This window comes from Condylura cristata, unplaced genomic scaffold (assembly GCF_000260355.1).
Source record: "Condylura cristata isolate star-nosed mole 26May11 unplaced genomic scaffold, ConCri1.0 scaffold00018, whole genome shotgun sequence".
NCBI classification, from domain to species: Eukaryota; Metazoa; Chordata; class Mammalia; order Eulipotyphla; family Talpidae; genus Condylura; species Condylura cristata.
The window spans coordinates 41,755,415-41,776,712 of NW_004567119.1; the positions used below are offsets into that span (position 1 = coordinate 41,755,415).

The window sequence follows — 21,298 nt, forward strand, 5'->3', positions numbered from 1 at the left end:
AGGCAGAAGTAGATTGGGTATTTCCATAAAGTGCGTGGAGCACAGCGTGAGTTCTCAGCATGCCTCCCGCCCCTGCACTCGTGGAGCGATGGCCAGCGTGGGTGGGGACGCAGGGCTGTCACCGCACAGACTGGCAACGAGATGTGGTGTGTGTCCGGCAATCAGCTTCCCAGCAAGCACCCAAGGCTTGACACAGGGCATGCTTGCTGGGCAGATGGGAACACAGGCCGGGCTGGAGGGCCAGCTGTGTCGCCCAGGGTGCGCGGGACTGGTCTCTGCACCCCTCAGGAGCTTTTCTGAGCTTTTCTAGGCTGCTGTCCTGGCTCAGGCACAGTTTCTGGTGCCCCACCTACCTCCTGGATCTTACTGGCAGGGTGTGGCTCAGGCACTGGGTACTGGAGAACCTCCCTGGTGATTCTTGCCCAGGGTGAGGATGCCCAGGCCCTGTGCCAAGTGCTGTGGAGGGCATGGAACTAGGTGCCCTGCCCCACCCCGTCACCCAACCCCCACAGCTGTGCCCGGAAAGCCAGCCCCAGGGACAGGCTTAGTGAGTTAACATCCAGCCTGCTTGGGTGACCCCTGGCCACCATCTCTCCATCTCCAAAGTACTTAAGCAGGAGAGCGGTGGGAGGAGGTGGCCCAGGGTAACTCCAAGTAGAAGGTCCAAATTGCATCAGCCCCCAGAGCAGGGGCCATTCCCTGCACGAGAGAGAGATGACGTGAGATGACTAAGAAAAGGACAGGGAGGGAGGAACAGGAGGTGATGCAGGCAGGGGAGAAAGAGATGGGGAAGGAAAAGAGGCGGAAATGAGGGGAACAAGGCAGAACCAGGCAAAGAGATAGCTGTGTGTGTGTGTGTGTGTGTGTGTGTGTGTGGTGGACTGGGGTGGCCTGGGGAGTCACCTAGTTCTCTCTGCTCACTGGTCTGTCACAGCCCCAGCCCCTGTCCTCTTTCCACAGCGATGGGCCCGGACCGGCTGAGGGCAGGAATGTAATTGTCTATGACGTGGAGCCGCCCCTCTGAGGAGGAAAAACTGCTGACATATCTGCCTGAAATATCTGAGTTTTCCCAACCCAGGAAGAAAACACACAAACCAACCTTATCATAGGCCTGGCAGATTGGCTCAGAGAAATTCTGTAATTCAGACGCGGTAGGGGAGGCACCTCTTAACTCTGGAAACAACCCTCCGTGCCCCCGGAAGGGACACCTTCCCAGAAGCCCTCCTGTCCCTGGTCTGGGGCTCACCCTGATTCGCTCTTCTTGTTCCCACCCAGCTGCTTCCCTGGGAGATGAGTTTGGTGACACACCGGAAGCCACAGGACAGCCATGGCCTAGAACAAGGCTGGTGCTTCGCCTGCCCTCATCCCTAGCTTCTGGCCCCTAGGGGCCAGAAGCCCACCCAGGATCAGCAGCTTTGGGGGATGTTGCCCCCACTTCCAGCCAGCCCCTTAGGTCTCTGCTAGCCTCCCTAGACCAGCTGGCTCCCCACTCCCACCACAGCCTGAAGGGATGTTAAGAGGAAGTGCAGGCTGGAGCTACTGCTGAGTTCTCTCATCAAACATCCACAAGTTCCTCCTGCTTCCCCTGTGGTTGGGTAGAAAGGTCAGGAAGGCCTCAGCGAAGGAGCAGAGACGCAAAAGCTCAGCTGTAGGGACAGTGTTAATGCTCCAACAACGGCAAGATTAAATCCAGGTACAAGCTACTTGTTCTGAGAACCCAGAAGAAAAGGTGCTGAACTCTTGGGTGTGCCTGGGAAGGCCTTGTGGAGGACTTGGCATTTGAAATAGACCTTGAAAGGTGAACAGGATTTCAACAGAAAGATTTTGCTGCTGCTTTAAACGATACCCATAAAGTGAGGTCAGAGATTCTACCTGCCCTTTTTATTATAGTAGTTGGGTGCTCGAAGGCAACATCATGGATTTGAGTTGGGCTTGAATTCGGGGTGTGATAACCCAGGGTGGGGGGGACCTTCACATGACTTCTGTGTCCCTCTATTTTCTTTCTTGTTTTGAATTTCTTTTTTTTTTAATTTATTAATTTATGTATTCAAGAATTGGGGTGTAGGACAGAGAGAGGATTCACCAGAGACAAAGTGGGAAGCAGGACAGGCAGATGTACTGAAATACTGCTGAGGGGAGCAGCAGAGGGGTCAGGAAAGGTCTCCTGCACCCTGTGGGTCTGCTCCCTGGCCAGGGATAGAACTTGGGCTCTAGTGGCTGGTGACAGCTGGATCTTGCTGTGGGTTTAACCCCTGAGCCCCCAGGGAGACTGCCCCTCTGTTTTCTTGGTGGTAAAATAAAACAGGGGCCATTTCAGAGTCGCTGAGAAGATGAAGCCACTGGACCCAAGGACTCTTGCTACCTGCTGGGCACTCAGCCCACGGGTCTTGGGCAGAGGTGGCTAACGTGGTATTTTGCAAGGAGCTCGCACAGCATTTTAACTTCCTGACGTTTCGTCATGGTCCTGCTCATAGTCCAGCGATGGCAGGTATTCCCGACCCCATTACACATCGCACGCAACACCCACTCTTGGGGAGCTGAGCCGTGTATGCAGCGCTGCCCTTGGGTGCAGAAGCTGCACCCCAGTTAGCAGGGAACCGCGTTTCCCTGGACTGTCTCTGGGCGGCACTGACGATTCCAACTGCCAATGGTCTCATGCCCATTTTCAAGTGCGGTCTGAGGCATGTTATTTACATTCTCTTATAAAATGCAAGCCCATCTCTTTACAGCATGGGAAAATGAGGTCCAGGAATCCACATTCAGAACTGACTCGTGATCACAAAACTTGGGAAACTGAGGGCTGTGGTCCTGCCGTTCCCTCCACCTGAGCTACCTGTGCTCAGAGACCTTGCTCCATAGCATCTGTGTTCAGAGCCTGCTCCTCAGGGCGGCGTTTCCTGGCCCGCCCGCCTAACAGCAACCTCTGCCACCCTCTCGTCCCTAAAGTCCTGGCGGCCTTCAGTGCTGGCACGTTTATTTGGCCCCACTACAACTATGAGCTTCGGTAACATGCCCATTTCACGCTGTCCCTTCAGAGCCTCGAGGGTCACCGGCTGTGGAGTTTAAGTACTTGTGAAGCTAGCGGCTCTTCTGGCCCTCAGAGACTGCCCTGGCCATGAGCGCCGTTTGCTGGGTAGTTCCATCTGGTCCTCCTTCTGAGCAGAGGGAGCATCGGGCTTCTTGCTCCTGTACCTCAGAGGCCACGAACCCATCATGGGCCACTACGCAACACAGTCCCATTCTGACAGGTCCCTGGGTAATTCTATCATTGTGCTAATGTGCACAGAGTGCAGTTACATAGAAAGTGTGGCCCCACCCCCAGGCTGTGTGGTGTGGCCCACCCGGCCCATAGGTGTCCTGGTCAAAGAGCTGGGAGCTGAAGCTACAGGGACTCCCAGAGCTGCTGCCGGGCCTGGCACTGTCTTCTTCTCTCTTGTGTAGTGACCGGAACTGGGGGCCAGGTGGCAGTTCCATGAGTGCCTTGCTGGGGAGTGTCCATGCCAATCAGTGAAGGACATGCAGTGTGAGTAGCAAAAGAGCTTGTGATTCAAAGCGCTGAGACTGGGTTGTTTACGCTGTGAGACCTGACCTCCCTGCCAGCCCAGTGCTCCCCCTGTCAGAATCCCTGGGCGGTGGAAATATCTGAAGTGGGAATTTCAGGCAATTCCAAATGCCTCAAAGCCAAACAAACCCAAAATTTCCACTTCAGAAACTCAGGCCGCACTCTGTCCTGTTGTTTTCCTTAAGGGCTCACCCAGTCGGGAACCAGCACATTCTGGGGTCAACTCTGTGGTGACCCCACATGCACCACACGCTCAAACACTGTCATAATCCTTGTCCTTGGTCCAGAAGAAAACAGCACACGCGCTCTTTGGGAGTGAGTCACACACAGAAAACTGTGGCTGTGAGGATCTGCTCACCCAGGGAAACTCCCGGTGGATGGTGTCTCAGCAGACGGTGGGCTTGACTGGCGTCCTCCGGGCCCACAGTGAGACTGAGCAGAGGTAGTGCTTCTGCGTTGCATGTGTGTGTGTGTGTGTGTGTGTGCACATGTGTGGTGGGGACAAGGGACTGTGCTGGGACAGAGGGCAGCAGAGGAGGTGAGTCACAGGCAGGGAGTCTCCTGCTAGGGCTTGGGGGAGGCAACTACCTCCCCTGACCTTAATCTCTTGGCCCAGGGAGATGAACCTTAAGATAACTTGATGAACTTTTTTGGGTTGGTTGCATAGAGTTATGTTATCTCCATTTTTCATCTCTGTTCCCATCCCAGAAGCCAAGTACAGGGTCTGGCCTTCCACGATCTTCAGCCCTGAGAGCGGCCCATTCCTCCTCCAAATTAGAGTTGCTGCAGAGACACCAACCCAGGGCAGTTTCCTGCACGGCTCAGGCCACTGGGAAGAGGGTTATGCCTGGTGATTCCAGAGAGCACTCCCTGTGCAGGGCCAGAGGGGAGAGTGTCCCGGGAGCCCCTCTCATGGGCACATGGGCTGTGCTGCCCAGCTCATCCTTGGTGTGGAGGATACAAAGATGGAGATTGCCAGCCATTCTTTAACAAATGCCATTTCAAACTGCTAAATTCCTTGCTTGGTCCCTTCTTAACACACCAAGCTGCCATCCAGAACTCCAGCGTGGCCCACACCCTGGACCTTGTCCAGCCCACTCCTACGAAGGAGTCTTAATGCAGAGCGATGGGTGGAGAGCAGAGAACAGGCACAAGAGAACAGGTATAGGCAACACAGGTTTCTTTAACCACCCTGAGAGAACTGCTTGCAGGAAAAAATGTGGGAGAGGTGGGAATGAGAGATCACAAAGGCAGATTGGACTTTCTTTTAATCATTCGTTTAAAAGCATCCAGGAACAGAATCCACTATGGATTTTTCCCTTTTGTTCCCCACAGAAGATCAGCTGTCCTATGGGGGGAAAAAAAGAGAAGCCCATTCTCTTATCACCGTCTTAGCTCCTCAAAGTGGAGTCCCTGGAACACTGGCATCAATGCCACCTGGGGGCTTGTTAAGAATGCAAAACCAGCCCTCCCTGGTGGCACAATGGGTTAGGACGCAGCACTGTAAGCTGGCCACAGCCACTTCAGTGTGAGTTTGATCCCCGGCCCCAGAGGTGACCCACATGGCGTGGCAGACCTCTCCTGACCTGCCCACTGCTCCCCTCAGCAGTGTACTTCGTTGATCTGTCTGTTCTGTTCCCCACTGTCTCTGGTGAATCCGGTCGCCGCCCCTGCACCTCTGGCCTATACCCCAGTTCTCTGTGCATAAATAAATAAATCTTTAAAACACACACACACACACACACACACACAAAACCTCTTAGTCCCTGATACTGACTCCTAGCTCCAAGGTGGAGTCCAGCACCCTTTGAGATAACAGACTTCCAGACAATTGTGATGCCTGTGTTTGGAAACCACTGATGTGGAGAAAGCACAGTTCAGATGGTGCAGATGAAGGTAAAGAGGGGTGCAGGGTGGCTCCTGTCAAGCTCCCCACCTCATCTCCTTTGTTCGTTGTGTCACTGTGGGCAGCTACAGGCCACAACCCAGCTACACAGAAAGCTCCTTATGAGGTGAGGTGCTCCAGCCTCTACTGTGATCCGGGCCGTGTATTGTCCTCGGCTTCAACTTCCCTGGCAGGTGACTCCATTCTGGCCACCACTGTGGAGGAGAAACCATGAGCCAGTGCAGGCTGGGAATTCCCAGGCCACCAAACTCTAGAGAGTTTAGGAATTACCTAAAAATTACCTCCAAAGGGAAAACACAAAGCAAAAGTGAATATTCAGCTACCAGACACCAGGGGGAGACCATTTCTCCTGGGAAGGAGAGAGGAGCCTGCATTTTAGAAGAATTCAGACTCTTGCCAAAGTTGGTTGCTAAAACGACCTCTGCTGAAAAACAAAAATGACCAAAGGGCCCCAAGTCTTAAGCAGTGACCAGGGAGTCAGAGTGGGGGAGCTGCCGAGGATGGCAAGATCATCTTCTTGAGTCCCCATCCCCAGACCACTGACAGCAGCAAACCTGCAGAAGCTGGGAGGGGCCTAGCTTGCCACTGGGTCTGTGACAGGACACAGGCAAAGATCTAAGCGGCCTGGGCTGGCCTGCTCCCCAGCTGAGAGACGGGGCTATCTTCATAGGTAAAGTGCTGATCAGGACAGGGCAGCCTACAGAATTTGCCAGATGCAGGGTGGAGAGAAAATGCCGAACAGTGTGTTCAAAATTTTAAAACTTGGACTTGTTTTAAAAGTCAAATCTTCAAGATGGGACAGAAGAACTTGGGGGGCGGGGCTGAGCTAGTCCCGGTGCGGCTAGAAAAGGGTTCTCTCTTTAGGGCCCACCGGTGAACTGCCCCGATACAAACAGGGCTGCGGGGCTGGTATTTCCGCAGTAATCACTGGGCAGCTATGGGGAGAGGGGGCTCTAACTTCAGACGCCTCCAGCCGCGGGGTACTGGACTCGCGATCCGATTGCCATACCCCGTCTTCCCGGAAAGCAACGTCCTACCCGGCAGGGCTGCACAGAGGGGAAATCCAATCAGAGCGAAAGTCGCACGCGGACAGCGCCGCGCTGCCAAGGCGGCGTCCAGAGGTCAGCGCTGGAAGCGTCCCTGAGCGCGTCCCTGCGCGTCACGCGACTCGGGCTGCAGCGGGAGCGCCGAGGGAGCCGGGCTTTCCCGGCCCACGCGGGCTGGGCTGGCGATCGGGCAGCGGAAGCGCACAGGGGCACCTCCCTGCGGGAGGTCAGCGGGAACACCGGGAGGGTGGCGGCGGCGGCCCCCAGACGGGTGACCTCTCCAGAGACCCGGCCTGGGCACGTTCCTCACCCCTCCCCTCCAGCCAGCTCCCTCACCAGGGCGTGTTGGCGGGCGGGGAGGAGGGTCGTCTCGGGTCGGGAAAAGTGATGGGAGAGCGCGAGGGGCCAGGCTGCAGGTGGACGCCCCGCAAAAAGGCCTCCTTTGAGTCGTCCTGCACAGAGCCTTTCACCCCGAAATCCTCCGGCCGTCCCGCAGGGTGGGCTCCTGGAAGGCGCCCCTAGCCGCACCAGCTCGGCGCCCCCAGCCCACCCCGCGGCCCCCGGGGCGGTCCCTCCTGCCTCCGCGCGCCGCCCCGCCCCTCGCCCCGCCCCTCGCCCCGCCCCTCCGGCTGCGGTCCCTAAAAGGGCGCGCGGGGCCGGGGCCGCCCTTCTCTCGAGGCGACTCGGGAGAGAGCCGCGGCGGAGCCCGGCCGCTCTCCCGGCATGGCCATGGCGTCCCCGGCCATCGGGCAGCGCCGGTATCCGCTGCTCTTAGACCCAGAGCCGCCGCGATACCTGCAGAGCCTGAGCGGCCCCGAGCCCCAGCCGCCGCCCGCGACCCGGTCCTCGCGCCGCTGCTGCCCCGCGCCCCTGTCCACGGCGCTCGAGGGACGCGGCGCTCGGAGAGCCTCCCGGGGGGACCCGGAGCCCCAGTCTCGGGCCTCCAGACCTGCGCGTGCCCTCCGGCCTGGTCTGCAGCCGAGACTGCGGCGGCGGCCTGGGGCGCCCCGGCCCCGCGACGTGCGGAGCATCTTCGAGCAGCCGCAGGATCCCCGCGTCCCGGCGGAGCGAGGCGAGGGCCACTGCTTCAGCGAACTGGCGCTGCCGAGCGGTCGCGGCTGGTGTGACCTGTGCGGACGCGAGGTGCTGCGGCAGGCGCTGCGCTGCGCCAGTGAGTGTGAGGGCAGGGCTGGGAGGGGTGCGGAGAGACCGCAGCCTGCGGGTGGGCGAGGGACTGCAGCGGCTGGGGTTGGGGCGAGGGGCATTGCCCTTGGGCTCGGGGGAGACGCTGCCCCTTAGTCTCCCGCCCAGTGCCAGGGTCTGTTAGCAATCGTCTGCTGCCAGGAATGGCTACACCGATTCAGCATAACCTCGCCCCCCCCCCCCCGCCCCCCGCCCCGAAAGGTGCAGTCTCTGGCCTCCCTGGACACACACAACTAGGCAGGTTGGGGTATGGCCCCAGCAACAGGGTCTCCTCCTGTTGTCTCCCCAGCACCCTCTGGCTTTTGTTGTAGATTCTTGGGTGTGCGTGGTGAGACTGGTGTGGAAAGGTCGTTGGACCCCAGCTGTTAGGGTTAATACCAGTGCCTGTTGCCTGTGGTGCCTGTCAGGCGTGCATGTGGGCTGATGTCACACCCCTCTGCAGGGTTACCTGTTGAAACAAGGAGGAGACCATTAGACTGTGGAGGGAAACAGAGGTGGTGATGAAGAAGAGCCAGAGGTCACCCTGGACCTGTGCCCCCTCCTGATTTCTACCTCTGGCCCCTCAGACCTTTGGACTCTGGTGTTTGGCTGTGTCCTGCTTCCTAGATGACTCTACCTGCCAACAGGCTCTGCAGTTGCCCAACTCCCTGCCTCTGCCTACCCCCCTCCACCCACCTCCCCATGTCCCCCAACCTCCTCCTCTCCTCTTGTGCTGGCTTTTCTCAAAGCCTGATATGTGGATCTTAAGAAATTTGCAGTCTTCTTGGGGGTTGTTTTTCTCTTCCTGCAGTTCCGTGTGTGTATTCCACTAATGGGTGTCCCCCCACCCCTACCACCTTACCCACTGTTGCTGTGTTTGGCAGAATATCACACTCATGTGTTTATGTGTCTATATGGATATTTTAAATATTTGAAGCACAGACAATGGCACAACCCCTCACAAGCATCTCTGGAACTGGGTTGAGATTGTGTCTTTCAGCAAAGGCCCTTCCCCCACAACAGCAGCCCTACGGCTCCCTCCGCTCCCTCGCTCCCTCCAACTACAACACTGGACAGGAAAGCCCTACTCCCTCATCTCTCGCCTCTCTCCTGAGGTTCAGAGCCTGGGCTGCCAGGGCGCTGTCCCTCCCACTGCAGCTGGGTCTGGGATGGAGAGCGCAGGCTGAGCCAGCCAGGGTCCAGGGGAAGGGGAAGATGGCAGAGATGGCAGGGCCAGTGGCTGCTGCTCTCTCTATCAGCAGAGCTCACAGTTTAGGTTCCAATGAAAAAGGAAAGCGCAGCCCATTTAGAGGCTGTGCTGTCACTTGGTAAATACCCTTGACCTTATAGTAGAGTCCAGTGCAACTTGCCCACAGATGGTTTGGCAGCTTCTGCCCTCTTATGGTCCTGCCATCCTTGACGGTGCCCCCCCAACCCCTACATGCAGAAGGAGGCAGTGTCTGCTCTGTAACGTTATGTGTGTAGCTGAAACTCCAGGAAATCGCTTCATTGCAATTCTTTGAGCTAAGACACTGGGGGGCTACATCAATTGCTGAACATTTTGAACAGTTTTGATTGATGTGGGGGTTGGTGATAACGGTGTACCCGTGTGTGTGTGTGTGTGTGTGTGTGTGTGGGTATGTGTGCACGTGTGTGCGCCCTACTCCATGACTGGATGAGTTTATGCTCATTTCACATTACAATTGTGTACTTCCTTTGATTAGCTCATCAACAGTCTCCTGGAGACCAAGGTGCATGGGCAGTTCCTCTGACTGTGTGTGACTTGGCAAAATCTTTTCACTTTTCTTGGTGTCTGTGTCCCCCACATAGTTTAATGCCAAGTGGGGGTGTCTAAAAACCAGAGAGGGAGCAGAGCTGGAATTAAGGGGCGACAGAAAAGTGCATCTGTTTATTATTATTAATAGTTAACTAAGAGTGGACTCGTGGCTGGATGAGACAGTTGAGAAATGTTCTGTGTGCAAATGGGGACTGGTGGATGGAGCTATCACAGACCCAACATCTGTTGTTTTTTTAAAGGTTTATTTACTGATGCATACAGAACTGGGGTACAGGCCAGAGGTGCAGGGAGTGAGAGGATTCACCAGAGACAGAGTGGGGAGCAGAACAGGCAGATGTACTGAAATACACTGCTGAGGGGAGAGCAGGTATGACAGGAGAGGTCTGTTGCACCCTGTGGGTCAGCTCCCTGGCCGGAAGTAGAACTTGTGCTGCAGCGGCTGTGGCCAGCTTCATAGTGCTGTGCTTTAACCCATTGCACTGCCAGCCCTGAGCATGTTTTTAATGCTGAAGATCTAGTTCCATAGTGGGGTGGGTTTGTTTTGTTTGTGTTGAAAAACAATGATGTAAAAAATATTACTTTAAAAGGCAACGACTAAGCAAAGGGCCCAGAACCAGAAGACCTGGTTTGATCTGCACCTTCTTCTCTTCGTGACCCTGGGAATCTCCATTTCCCACTTCCTTATTTTAAAACATGCATGGGAGGGCCCTCCCTGGTGGCGTGGCGTGTTAAAGCACAGCACTAAGAAGCTAAAGCCACTTCAGCATGAATTCTATCCCCACCCCGGAGGTGACCCACATGGTGCAGCAGACCTCTCCTGGCCTGCCCGCTGCCCCCTTCAGCAGTGTACTTTGTCAGACAGCCTGTTCTGTTCCCCACTCTGTCTCTGGTGAATCTTCTCACCTCCCCTGAGCCTCTGGCCTGTACCCCAGTTTTGTATGCATAAATAAATAAATCTTTTTTTTTAATGCGTGGGAATAATATGACTAAGTAACATGTTAACATGAGAATTAAATGAATTGATATATGGAAGGTGCTTAGAACAGTGCCTGGAAAATGCAGTGGGAGCGTTGCAGGAGACAGGACCCACTCGCCTTCCCGCCCAGCAGCGTAACAGTGGGATCTGTGACTTAGGAACCTTTCCAAGTGGTGACTTTGCAAGCTCTGCCTGGCTGTTGAGTTAAATGCGGAAGCCAGTCTTGAGCATCCCCAAAAGTTCAGGCATTAAGTGTCCTCTAGAAGTACCATTCTGCCTCTGCATCCTGGGGTGCTTCTGTGGCTGAGGGGTGCCTCGAAGGGTGGCTTTGAGGTCATGGAGGCTTCGGTGCCTTGTCTTTGTGTCACTTGCATACAGCAGCTTCCGACCAGCAGTTTGACTCTGAGGGCTTCGGCTTGGCCATGGCGGAAAGACACTTCTGACTTTGAAGCAGAAGTGCTTTATTACTTTCAGTACCGTATTCCAAAAATGCAATAGTCAACTCTGGATTATAAAGTAGGTTTGTGTTAGATGGTCTTGCCTAAGAGCAGGCTACAGTGCGTCTGAGTGCTTTTATGGTGGGTGAGGCTAAGCTGGATGCCCGGGACGCAAGGTGTAGCAGATGCGTTTTGACTGACAATGCTTTCAGATTTTCAGCTTATGCTGCGTTTATCAGGACGTAACCCCATGGTAAGTGGCTTGTCTATACCATTAAATCTCCTTGCTCCTGCACACAGGTAGGAGAGCAGGCAGAGAATGCATCTGTCTGAATGGGAGGCTCACCCTGCGTGAGGCTGTGTGGGCAAAGTGGGCTTTTAATAAGGGGAGGCTTAGAAAACTGTCTTTCTGCTGTTTGCCTGTCTTTTGGGTGATTTTCCCTCTAAATTAAACTCACGCCTTCTTTGAGTCCTGGTTAATGCTGGACTGACCCAAAAGAAAGATCAGACTTTATATAAACTTCCAGGAAAATTGATTTGTTAAAGAAGTGAATCTAGTGGGGAATGGAGAGAAGAGAGGGAAAGGAGGAGAGGAGGGAAGGAGAGGGGAGGGCAGAAGAGAAAAGGGGAGGGGGAAGAGGAAAGGAGAACACGGGGAGTGGGGACAGACCAGGAGAATGTGAGAATGAGCCTGATTGCTCTGGGGTAGCAGTGTGCCCTACCCCACAATATTCTCCTTTCCGGAATTCCAGGACCAATGGCCACCAGCCAGGGACAGAAGCTCACCTTTGTTCTCAGGAATCCCCTCCCCAGCAGGTGCTTAGAGCTGACCTTTTACCTTTCCTCTTGTTCTGGTGGTGGTATCAGCCACTGTGGACCAGGGAATGGTCTGGAAAGTGGGAAACCTAAATCTGACTCAACGCCGGGTGGGTGTTGGGGGGAGCTGGAAGACTTGGCAGGTGAAGAAGTGAAGGCTCCGAGTAGGCCTGTCCTGGGGAGGCAGGCTGTTCAGAGCCAGGGGTGCCCGGGGCGGGAACTGTAAGGTTGAGAAGCAGACCCCAGGCTGCCTCCTGTGACAGACCCGGTGGTATGTGGCTTTGGTCACTGAGCCTTCCGGAAAGGGACGGGATTCTCGGCTGGTGTCTCACAGGGGCCTTGTCCGTTCTCTGCAGCACTAGTACCTGGGCTTCTCCAGGCTCCCTGCATGGACAGGAGCCCAGTGGATGGTCCCCGGCCCTTCAGAACCAGGCCGCATCTTGGGTTCTTCATAGAAGAGGTTTCTGGGACACTGACGTTGAGACTCCCTGTAGAAGGCCTGGGACCCACGTGTGCTCTTGGGAGGCAGGGGCAGCTTCTCCCGTATTCCAGCAGCGCTGAAGGTTGTGACTTCAAGTATTTTCACTGATTGGAGGCCTTGTTCAGCTTTGTGGGCTTAAGGAAATTTGACAGTGAAAGGCACTAACCCCTGTGGCTCTAATTGGGGTTTCCTTGGAAAAGTCCTGTTGGAGTGTGTGTGTGTCTGTGTGTGTGTGTACACATAGAGAAAGGACCTAGAATGATTTGAAAGAGGCCTTCTGAGGTCCCTCAACTGTATCTTCTCCTCCTGCTTCCTGTCTTCTCCAAAGATGAAAGTGAAAGGATTAAATGTGGGCTTCACCCGTCCACCCCCCCACCCCCCACCGACTCATCAGAAGCTTGAAATTTTCTGATTATGAAGTGAGGGGGATTGAATCCCAGGTACAGTCAAAATGATTAATGCCACTTGTCTGCCAGACTAATTAGACTTGGTAATGAACGTGTGTGTTCTCCTGCTGATCCCACATTTTATTAGGGGAAGTGGATTGACAGCCCCCTCACCACTGAGTGTTCTGTCTGGACTCTTTCTTCCTCCCAAGTTTACCAGTAAGTAAGCCAGAGCCAAGCCCAGCAGGCAGGCCTGAGTGACAGGGAGAAAGACAATCCCAGCCCAGCCCCGCAGGCCTGCGACTGGCGGTGAGTCTCTCCTGTCTCTGCGACTGTCTCTGCGTGAGAAGCGTGCCCGGGTGCCTGGGGCTGGCCAGGCCCAGCCAGCAATCAGAACAACACAGGCAGAATTCTTCCCAGGTCAATGGTGCTTTAAAGAACCCAGGTTTTCACGCTCGCCGCCACATCCATTCTCAGAATAGCTAATAGCTTCGTGAGGTCCGTGCGTGCGGATGAGATGCTGGCTGAGGGGGTTTCGCCTAGCACCTCTCAGGCTGGCCAAGCCCTGGTGGCCTTGGGCCCCCTCCAGGCATCATTTTCCTCAGGCTGTGCCCCGCACCTGCATCAGAGGAACCCCTAGGAGGGCAGTGATGGGGGAGCCCCACTCCTGCTCTCCGGGGGCTTTCCACAGGGCCTTCTGTGGCTCTCCACATGTACCCCTCACTAGAGTCTCCCACTGAGCAGCTTGCCACTCTTGCCCTGCTTTGGACACAATTAAGTTCAGTGAGGAAGTTGCAGATCCATCTCTGGCTCCTTGGAGGCCCTTCCTGTTCCCATTCCGCAGGGGGCAGGTGACCATTTTTGGCGGGTGAGGATCTGTGGGTGTGTGAAGCATGCAGACAGATATTCCCCCGCCCCCGACCTGGCGCTTCTCACACCAGCCCCGCAGCCTCCTCAGGGTGCTGACAGCTCCGCCTCTGCTTTCTGCCTCTCCCAAAGGCCCACTGGCTCCATAGGCCACCCACCCCTGGTGGGGCTCGCCCTGGCTGGGTCAGGAAGTGCGGCCTGCGGCCAGGAGGCAGCCATGACTGGGAGAACACTGTGCCATTCGTCACTTTCAGTTTTTCCCCAAGAGTTTTGGCAGCTTCTCTCCTCATGTCCAAGGGCCGGGTCTGGGGTGAGGAGCTGAGCCAGCATTTAGGTTTTGGGGAAAGAGCTTGGAGGCCAAGGTGGTGATGTCAGACAAGCAGAAGTTCTTGTTCCCTGGGGGCACTGGTTTAAGCAGAGTAAATTGCTGATGGGGGGATCATTAAAGGGAGTCCCGCCCTAAGGTTGAGACTTGACTGGGGCCTGGAGAGGTGATTTTGGGGTATTTTCTAGAGCACCCCTCACAGGTAGAGCCTGGTGGGTCCCCACAACTCTCCATGGTGTGGTCTTTGGCTAAAGTAGCTGCAGGCGGATGTGTGGCCTGTTCTAGCCTGCCTGTGTCTCCTGGTGTAGAGAATGTTCTTCAGAGATGCGCCCACAGGAAAGCTGGCACATCTGGTGCTCTTTTTTGCCTTTGAAGGAGGAAGAACAACAAGGCTCCCTTTGGCGCGAAGCCTCTTGATGGGGAGTCCTCTGTCCTGGCTGAGGAGACTGGTCATGGTAACAGGCCTGTGACTCTTACACCTTCACCCACCCGCCAGCCAGGCCCATGGAGCACATGGGCAAGCAGGAGCTGACGTGCTGAGGATTTGTGGGAAGACTGGAGTTTTGAAGTCCAGCCTGCTCCTTCTGGACAGGGATACAAGGCCTGGTGGCCAGGAATGCCACGCACTGTGACCCCGAGGCTGGCTCTTGCTGCCCCTCCATAGAGGGCCTGCACAGCTGCCTGCTCCCCATTTCTTGAACAAACACTTCCAACCCAGATGTCTGTTGGCTAGGGCTGCTGGGACATGAACACTTGGCTTGCACGGGCTTTTAAGAAATCAGAACACAGGTTCACAGGCTTAAAAGAAGAGCGATGCTCTTTACCTGAGTTTTTCTTCTCCCTTGATAGTTCGTGTCTACCAGATGCTAGACCTAGGAAAGAATTATCATGGCGTTTGCTGAAGATACAAAGTGAGGTCGTGTGGCCTGCTGGGATGAAAATGTTGGCAAGGAACAACAAAGAATTGTGGGAGCAGAGAAGGCTTTTATCTCAGAGATGACTTGGCTGCAGGGGAGCTCTTGTGCACAGGCTGTGGTGAGCCGTGCAGAGCCCTTACCAAGGGGGCATGGCCAGTGGGATCGTGGCCGTCCCACAGGTGAAGAAATACAGTTTGTGGGGAGTCAAGCCTTAGACTTGCCTGAAGTCACCCAGATCGTGACTAGCAAAATCAGCGTCCAAGCCCACGGAGCGCCCGTCTGAGGTCACACTGCTAAATGTGCAAGTTAGCTGAGTCCCTCCATCATCTGCTCCCTCTGCCAGTGAAGGCTGAGAGGTCAAAAAACCGGGGTACAGAATAAAAAGGAGAGTGAGCCAAGGGGTGGGTGGGCCACGTGCAAGTTAGAGAGCCATAGGTGCCTAGATTGTTGAGAGTTGAGAATACTTAACCTGTTTTTAGCGTTTGACTTATACGTCGGTTTTCAGCATGTTTAAACCATCGGGTCTTTAAGCAAAAGCTCAAGTTTCTCTAAATCCCAAGATTGAAGAAACCCACTCTGACCCCACTGCTCTGGTGGTAGGTGTGGACGGCATACAGCGCGGGTGGCAAATCTTGGCCTGTCCCGTGCTTCCTCCTTGCCATGACCCAAGGCCAGAGTTCATGACACAGGACGAATTAGCAACCAAAGTGAAATGAACAGGTTGAGAAGGGATGGGGATGGGGATGGTGAGTAGATCAGGAAGCCAACGGAAAGAGTCTCCTTTCAGGGATCTTTCTGTAGTTCATGGCTTGAACATTAACAAGATTTGCATAGTGGGCCTCCAGCTCTAACTCCAGACAGTGATGGGGCCCCGTGGGAAACAGCGGGTTGCAGGAGAGCCCCTCCAGGTCAGGCTCACATTTGTGTGTCATTGCTTATTTTCTTTGCTGACTTGACGGAAGCTCACCCTTCCGTTCCAATTGAATGAGGGTGCTAGGGTCTGGTAAAACTATTATGTCCTTTCTGAAACTAAAGAAATATTTATTTATTTATTTATTATTCATACAGAACTGGGGTACAGGCCAGAGATGCGGGGGGTGAGGGGATTCACCAGAGACAGAGTGGGGAGCAGAACAGGCAGATCGATGAAGCACATTGCTGAGGGGAGCAGCGGGCGGGTCAGGAGAGGTCTGCCACGCCATGTGGTCACCTCCAGGGCAGGCGGGAATCGAACTCATGCGGAGGTGGCTTTAGCTTCTCAGCGCAGTGCTTTAACCCGCCGCGCCACCAGGGAGGGCCGATAAATCTTTTTTTTTAAGATTTACTATTTTTATGCATACAAGAGCTGGGGTGAAGGCCAGAGGTATGGGAGGTGAGAGGATTCATCAGACACAGAGTGGGGAGCAGAACAGGCAGATCGACTGAAACACTGCTGAGGGGAGCAGCGGACAAGAGACAGAAGAGGTCTGCTGTGTCATGTGGGTCAGCTGGGTCGGGGATCGAACTCATGCTGCAGTGGCTGTGGACAGCTTCATAAAGTGTGACTTAACCCCTTGAACTACCAGGGAGACCCTAAAGAAAATATTTCAAAATCCAGAAAAGCTCAGAGATGCCTTACTACTCCAATGGCATAATAGATTCCAGCTGTAATATGAGTTTTGAGAGAAAGGGTTGAGTATATAGTACTGAAGTGTCTATTCTAGTGAGGAACATTTTTAGAAGCAAACTGGAGGTAACTTTCTATGAAGAGAGTATTTCAAGATGAGAATATATTGTAACTCCAGCATGTAAGAGAGTGAAGACTCTTTCTTCAAATTAGGCTGGGTCTTGTCGGGACTCCCACTTCAGCAGAAGGTCATTGGTTCTATGCTTAAATGTTGGGGCTACTAGAGGCTATCACTGGCATCCCCCACCTTCATTGGTGTTCCTCTTCGACCATCCCTAGTGCAGAAAATCTAACCTGCTTTCAAAGGATCAGGAGTGAAGTTTCTAGAGCCTTCCAAAGGCCCAACTCCAGTCTCTGCAGTTCTTTCACACTGATGAGTCGAAAGCCGCGGCTGGTGTCGTTGAGCCCAACTGGGGCGTTCGGGGAGGGAGTTCCCCCCATTATATGTGACTCATTAAAAATTCCTCCAGCTCAAGTTGTTTTCTTCCCTGGAGCTGAGGAGTGTAGTGACCTTGCCTGTGCTCAGTGGGGGGTTCCCGGCGATGCCACTTACAGGGAGCAGGAGGGCAGCACCTTAATGCCACCCTGGTTGTTGGTCCCACTGGGTGCCAGGACCTGAGGTTGCTCTCCTAGAGCAGCGCTTGCTGCAGAATGTGGAGGACATGAAAAAAGGCCACACGCACCCGGTCCCCCTGAGGAAGCTTCAGGGAGAAGAGCCAGGGCCCAGGCCCGTGGAGGGCGGTCGTGGGGGCGCAAGAGCCAAGGCCCAGGCCAGTGGAGGGCGGTCGTGGGGGCACTTCTGTATTAACGGCTTATAAACAACGGGCTTATATTGTCAAGCTTGCAATTGAGTATTTATTGGAATTGCAACAAGCACTGAGGCCCTTAGGAGTGAGGGGTCATCTAAAATGGGGTCTCCTGCCAGATTTCCAGTGAGAAAAGCAGGACATAGGGCAGCTTCTCTAGGGACCAGAGTTCATTCTTCCAGGACTTCCTACTCTGTCTAGCCTGTGGCGACGGCCTTTGGGATAGGGTGCCCTTCAGCGTCCCCTGTGACCTCAGCTCAGAGGAAGGAAGTGGCCTTGGCAGTTGGGGCAGCGACAGAGCTCACCTCTGACCTGGCGAGTGTGGACTTCCTGGGCCATGGGACAGGTGCCCAGGGATGTATGGCACGTGGCCTCCCCCTGTGCCCACAGTGAGCTGCTTCCTCTGCTTAAACAGCAAATGTCCACCCTGCAGCTGAAACCGGCCCCCACTGCACCACTGGGTGGTCACAGGGCCTCTGGGAACTTCTCCACAGGAAAGTGGTTGTTTCTGGGGGTCAGAGTTGAGGGGGCACCCTATGAGTACCACTGTCAAGCCAGAGGACAGTCCTGCCCTTTTTGTAGTGACCATGCTTTTCTTCTTTCTCTTTCTTCCTCCTTTTACCTGTTACCTCTCCTCTGCTCAGGTGTCTGTCTCGGTCATGGTCTGACCCGCTGAACGCAATGTGGCCTCTTTATGGGCCTGGCAGCAGCGGGGATAGCTCTTGCCCATCCTGAGCTTAGCACAGAGTATGCAAATCAGCCTCTTGTCCCACAGGAGCCTCTCCAGTTGGTGAAGCATTATTAATCCGCCATCCCCAAAGAAATCCATTAACGGGCTCCCGGGCCCTGCACACCGTGTGAGCTAACCCCTCACTTCGGTCGTCTGTTGGAACTTTGGAGACATTGATTTTCAGACTCACAGGCGCTGCTGAGAAGTGAGGCTCCGGCAGGCTCTTTCTGCAGCCTGCTTGGTGGGGGCATTTTTATCTTATCAAGCTAAAAGCCCCAGGAATAGAAAGTTTTCCACTGGGGGAGGTGGAAGGGAGAGGACCTCGGCTGAGCAAGAGGCACTGGGGGCAGGCCTGCGAGGCCCCAGGTGCCTAAACTTCCTTGGGAAGAGCAGCCAGACAGGCTGATTGGGGCAAAGCCCCAGGTGAGAGGGGGCCCCAGCCCTCCCTGCGGCCAGAGACTGCCCACCCTGTCACCCATCCCTGACTCCAGGCCTAGAAGGAAGCTATTGATTCCAGCAGCGGGATGACAGAGGGCAGGAACCAAGAGGCAGCCAACGCCTGCTTCCGCACAGTCGCGGCCAGGTTCCAGCGGCTCTTCCGCAGGCTCCCAAAGAGCCGCTCGGGCTCAGAAAAGCTCCAGGCCCTGCAGAGGGTCTGCTCCGAGGCCCCCCCGCTGGTTCAAGGTAGGTCCAAACTGCTTCAAGTGGGGGCCTTCGGGGTTGATTGGGTTCCAAGGCCTGGCCTCATGGCCTTTCCCATGGGGACGGGTGCGGCACCTCTGGTGGCCTGGCGTTAAAGGACAAACTCGCCTGACACCCGGTGACACCCCCTCCCAGAGACCAGGTCTCAGGGAGCGTGTCCCTGCCAGTTTGAAGTGGACCGGCCAGACCTGAAATGCTGTGGTCAGCCCATTTCCACACCTGTCTGTGGCTGAGAATCAGGGCCCAGGGGTCCCCTCAATCTTGGCCCCCCGGGGAGGGTGGAATAGGGCGGCTCGGGTAGCATTCTGCTCATTCTGTGGCTCTGAGGAGTGTCAGGCCTTCCTGGGTCAACTTCTGAGGTCCTGGAAACAGTAACGTTTCTGAGGCAAAGGCTTCTCATCTTCATGGCTAGTGGGGGTGCACGTGGGACCCCCACATACAGGCTGTGTTCTATGTGGGCAGAGCACAGCTGGACAGGGCCCAGTGACCCGGCGGGGCTTCCCTCCTCAGCGCTGATTCAGTCCCTTGGCCTCGGCTGGATCGCAGGGTAATGTGGTGTGAGTGAAAGACGAGAAGCAATGACAGTAACAACCCAGATTTTCATAGAACTGTAGGTCACCTACTCCCCCTCTTCCAAAGAAAAGGGACTGAGGTCCAGGAAAGCCCAGAACCGGTCCCTGGCGCCTCCCTTGCAGCCGAAGATTCTTCCTGCTGTTCCATGCTCTCGACAACATCTTAGATTTCTGCAAGTGCAGATCCTCTAAAGAGTCCATGATTCTGGTGTTTTGTTCTTGGTACCATTTATCTTCTCCAGATCCCTGTCTGATGGGAGTGAGAAAGGGAATTCTGAGTCTCAGCGGCCTTTTTGTCAGGGCTGGTGTCCACACCTTGCCGGGAGCCCCTCACCCAAACCCCACCACTCTCTCACCTTTAGCTGCTGCTCTTTGTCAGCCCGGTCTTTGGGGCACATAAGCTTCCCTTGGGGTCCATGCCCTGTCCCCCGCCCCCACCCCTCCGTGTCTCCATGTGTACCTGTGTCCACAATTAAGTGGGCATACGAATGGGCCATGACACGAACTCTCAGGGACGGAACTAACCTGAAAAGTCATATCTGGGCTATGTTTAAGAAAACAGAGTTCAGAAGACAATGTGATCTTGATTATGAAAAATATCCTTTTTTCCGATTAAGATTTAACCTCTTGAGATGTGGGCATTTTATTCATTACTAACCTCCATTTGCAGACAAATATTCTCCAGCCAGCCTGAATAATTTATCCTCATCAATAGCATCATGCAGGCTGTGGCCTCACTGAGAAGGCCCTGGATGCCAAGTTCTTGATTTGAATGTCCACGGTGTCTCCGTGGTCATCACCCCTCCCTTTAAGAATTATTCAGCAGATCATTTCCTTGCTCCTTTGTTGTTCAGCCCAAGGAATTATAGATGTAATACAATCAGTCAGGCCTGGAGAGGCAACGCGAAGGTCAGGGCACCATAGCTGTTAGCGTGTGTTGGCTTGGGCTGAATGGATTGGAAGAGGAGGGGAAGGTGGCCTCAGAGACGACAGGCCCTAGGCCACGGACAGTGGACTTCTGGAATAGCTAAAGTCACTTATAGGGCTGCTGAGCTCCTGGAATGTGGCATTTAAGCAGATGGGCTGAGAGTTAGGCCCAGCAGACTCTGGATCTTGGCTACCCCGCTGTGGGCCCTTCCTCCTACAGATTAACCCAATCCAAACTGAGGTTGTGTGGATTAAGTGTGATGTTGGATGCGAAGCAGTTGATGTGGTGCTTGTCACATACAGCCCTTCATTGGCGGCTATTAAGTGCTCCCAGAAAGGCTCCTCATGGCCGTGGGCACAGCCCTCAAGACTGTGTGGGCTTCACCAAGCTGGGCCCATGTCTCAAAGAAAGAGGAAGGGTTTGAAGGCTGCCCCTGCAGGTGTGGAGGAGGGGCGTGCAGTTCTTCAACACATTCTCTGGAAACACTCCTATCACTGAGCTTACCACACCACTTAATTAACAGGCCAGGCTAGGTTAGCCCATGGGCTCCACTTGGCGCTAAGCAAGCCTGTTGCCAAGGAGCGAGTCGTGTATCAGCTGGGGTCACTGGGAAGTGGGCCTGGGTCTCTCCAGAAGACTGTCGGCTTCCAAGCTACAGGCACACAGCTGTAAAAAGGCCTTTGTGAGTCTCCCAGAGGTGTCAGACGTCATCTGTTTACTTTTCTTCTCACTGCAAAAAGTCTCCTTTCACCTGGTCTTGGCATTGGCATTCACTGGTGATAGGAGCTTTGAATGTAAATGACATCAAAGCAGGTGTGGAAAAACCAGTTGGGTGCAGCAACCTGGTTGTCCCATAGGACTGAACCTGCCAGCTTCTGGCCTCCTGTGACCTCTGGTCTGACCAGCATACCTGTGCCCAAGCACCTGTGTGCCTAGCTTTGGGGCCACTCTTATCTTGGGGACTGTGCGCTACTACCAGAAATACAGCCAGGAGCAGCTTCCTCTGAGTCTGGGGCAAAGGGCAATCTAGCCCTTTGTTTTTTAAAAAAACAAAACAAAACTAAAGCAAGGTCTCCCTGGTGGCCTGGGGTTAAGTCTCCACTACACAGGTGGCCTGAGTTTGATCCCCAGTGAGGGAGCACAGGGCCCAGCAAACCTTTCCTGCACCCCCCCACCCCACCCCCTCCACATCCCA

The 21,298-nt window shown here is 54.8% G+C and overlaps 1 protein-coding gene and 1 long non-coding RNA gene across 2 annotated transcripts in view; one reads left to right on the top strand and one right to left on the bottom strand.

Annotated features, from left to right (window-relative positions):
- Positions 1-4,823: 4,823 nt before the first annotated feature.
- Positions 4,824-7,048, bottom strand: LOC105853811. Its single transcript, XR_001145580.1, has 3 exons — positions 6,506-7,048; positions 5,499-5,662; positions 4,824-4,910 (listed from the first exon to the last, which is right to left on the bottom strand). It is a non-coding gene; the product is annotated as an uncharacterized LOC105853811 (long non-coding RNA).
- Positions 7,049-7,192: 144 nt separating this feature from the next.
- RASSF5 (Ras association (RalGDS/AF-6) domain family member 5) overlaps positions 7,193-21,298 on the top strand; it is a 68,336-nt gene continuing 54,230 nt past the window's right edge. Inside the window, exon 1 of the mRNA XM_004685568.2 lies at positions 7,193-7,685. Within this exon, the coding sequence (XP_004685625.1) occupies positions 7,238-7,685 (448 nt within the window). The 5' untranslated portion in view covers positions 7,193-7,237. The remainder of the gene's footprint in view (positions 7,686-21,298) is intronic.